The 3,097-nt window shown below is 34.5% G+C and overlaps 1 protein-coding gene across 1 annotated transcript; it reads right to left on the reverse strand.

Moving 5' to 3' along the window:
- Window positions 1-748: 748 nt before the first annotated feature.
- On the reverse strand, window positions 749-1,690 carry LOC102852880 (olfactory receptor 51A7-like). Its single transcript, XM_006885689.1, has one exon. It carries the CDS (start codon window positions 1,688-1,690, stop codon window positions 749-751), a length of 942 nt encoding a protein of 313 aa, XP_006885751.1.
- Between the last annotated feature and the right edge of the window lie 1,407 nt (window positions 1,691-3,097).

The following is a 3,097-nucleotide window of genomic DNA, read 5'->3' on the forward strand; positions in this document are numbered from 1 at the left end:
AGATAGAGATAGAGATATACAGATATATAGCTGTAACAATGAGAAATCTAAAGTGCCACACAAATATGAATAAGAGATAGCCCACAATGTATGCCAACACAAACAACTTCTTGAACATTACAAACATTTCAAAACATGAATAAAATGTTTGCTGTTAATGATTTTTTCATTGATTTTAAATTACTGTATCTATTTGAGCCTCATATTCAAACACATGCCTAATATAAATTTGAAACAACAGACACATATATACAATACATACAAATAAGGTTTTTAGATAAAGGTAACATTATGAGTGGATATAGGTGAGTATGCTTCTTTTTAATCACATCTCAATTGCTGCTGAATAAACATACATGTCTTGGTCAATCAGGGTCATTGTTTTATCCTGAGTGAGTAGAATTTAAGCAAAATACTGACAGTTCTCTAATAATTATTAGGATGGTGCTACTGTGAGTGATGTTGACACATTGACATAGATAGTGGTCAGGTTGTGTAGTGAGATTAAAATGAGAAAGGAGATAAGAATTGAGTAATGACTATAACACAACATCAAAACAAACTCCCCAACATCTAATCTGGAATATTGTTGCTTCTTAATTAATTACATGAATAACATAAAATTTGATGCAGATTCTGAGAAAATACAGTGTATATGTAGGCTCAAACACCCAAATTTTATTGTCAACCTAAGATTGATTCAGAACTTTCCAATGAATTAAGCTGTTGTTGTAACTCAAATTTCTCTCTAGATCTGTTTCGCGCATAATTTGCCTAAGATCCGATTTCTAATGTGTTGGCTCTTCACAGAGTACACAATGGGATTCATAAGAGGAGGAATCAGAAGGAAGGTGTCAGCTATAAGGACTCTAATAACTGGAGAAGTATTTTTGGCAAATCGATGGACAACAGCCAGTGTGATGATAGGCACATAGAAGATGAGCACAGCACAGATATGAGAAATGCAAGTGTTGAGGACCTTGAGGCGACCCTTGTGTGATGAAATCCCCAAAACTAATTTCAATATCAGCATGTAAGACACAGATATGCACGCCAAATCTAACATACCTGTTAGAGCCACAAAAAAGCCATAGATTATATTGACTTTGTTATCAGAACAGGCCAACTTCATGACGTCCTGGTGGAGACAATAGGAGTGGGATAGAAGGCTTTTGTTACAGAATTTAAGCCTCTTTAGAATAAAAGGGAAAGGGAATACCAACAAAATACTTTTCCCAGCAAACGCAAGGGCAATTTTAATCACTCTGGCATTGGTAAAAATAGAAGTATATCTCAAAGGGTTATAGATGGCTATAAAGCGATCAACAGACATAATGAGAAGGACTGAAGACTCCAAGGCAGAGAAACCGTGAATGAAAAATTCTTGAGCAAAGCAGGTATCAGTGGAAATTCCTGTGGCATTGAATAAAAAGATCCTCAGCATGGTTGGAAGGGAGGATGTCAAGAGGCCCAGGTCTGAGAATGCCAGCATAGAGAGGAAATAATACATAGGTTCATGCAGAGATGCTTCTGTTTTTATGAAAAAGAGGATGATGCAATTCCCGAGGATAGCAAGGAGGTATATGAGGCAAATGGGAATAGCAACCCAAATGTGAGCATGTTCTATTCCAGGGACACCAATGAGGATGAAGGTCAAGATTTCCACCTCAGAGCTGTTGGAGACTGACATGACAGGATTGTGAAGATAGTAGGTTCAGAAGCGGCTTCCTGCAATACAAATAAACACCTTGATTTAGTGTGTATGCTTTCGCCCTTTGACTGGTGTAAATACTAATATTTCAGATATCTTTCTATAATAATTCTTACATTAAAGCGAAATGTTTATAAACAATAAACAGGAGCAAAATTATGACCTTTTAAAACAGGTCACCAGGAAGAACATGAAAATATAATAATCTCTACATGTAAAAATCAACAAATACATACAAATATTCAAAACATTTCCCTGAGTGCAACATGTAGGAAGAAAGTACCATATTTCTAAGACTCAAGATAAGATAATATTTCATTAAATTGCACATAAGTATGCTTTAAGTAAATATTATTCAGGTCACTAATTGGAAAATGAAGATTCAGAATATGACTTTAGTAAGGTTTAAAAATACTAGAAGAAGATCATTCTCTAGAAAAGGAAGAAATGAATCCCATTGGGAAAAGAAGACTGTTGTCTCCCTCATGGTAAAAATAAACTGGAAAAAAATATTGGGTTAATCCATTGTAATATTAGTTGCAATGCATGTATGGCCAATAAAAAGTTAATCACCATTGTCCTCATTATCTGTGCAAAACATCTCCCAATACCTTTAAAAAGATTCTACAGGATATTATGTTGTTTCTAGCCTGTGCAAAAGGGTGTGGAATACACTTTGCTTGTTTATTAATCACTGTTAAAAGCTTAAATTAGTAGTTGCTTTCTTCAGAAAAAACTTAGAACTTTCCTCACCTCCACAAGAAGAAGGAAAATACGTAACCTTATAACCTTTTCAATAATATGTATGTATGTATGTATGTATGTATGTATGTATGTATGTATGTATGTATCTATCTATCTATCTTACTCATTATTGTTCTTTCATTTGACATTTACTTCATTTGACATATTTCATTTATATCTTTGAAAACCTAGCATATTTTATATATCATTGTAACCTTTGAGAACTTAGTGCATTTGGCACTGGGTAAATGTTTGTTGGACCTAGGCTTCCTTTGTTAACTAGAAGCTAAAGGACTTGAGAATGAAAGTATAGCGAGTAAAAGTTACTGCTGGCTGACCTGTGGATGACTGCCTCTTTACTGGCACTGTTGTGCATTAGAAATCTTGTCTTGCTGCCTGATGATGTGTTACTGAGTTAATTATTGATGCTAGAAGGAGTGGCTATGTTAGATTAAAACTGGAAAATATAAAAAGTTAAAGGAAATAATTAAATGAAGACATTTACATTCTAATATAACTAGTGTCTAGGCAGGGAGTTCTGGTGATATAGGTCACAGAGAGCTATGCTGCTTGCAAAAAGGCCATATCTCTCTGGTAGTTCAATTTTGCTAGCTGCTTCAAGGAAAAAAAAATGGATAATCT

This window comes from Elephantulus edwardii, unplaced genomic scaffold (assembly GCF_000299155.1).
Source record: "Elephantulus edwardii isolate Elephantulus edwardi_28Jun2011 unplaced genomic scaffold, EleEdw1.0 scaffold00044, whole genome shotgun sequence".
Lineage (NCBI taxonomy): Eukaryota > Metazoa > Chordata > Mammalia > Macroscelidea > Macroscelididae > Elephantulus > Elephantulus edwardii.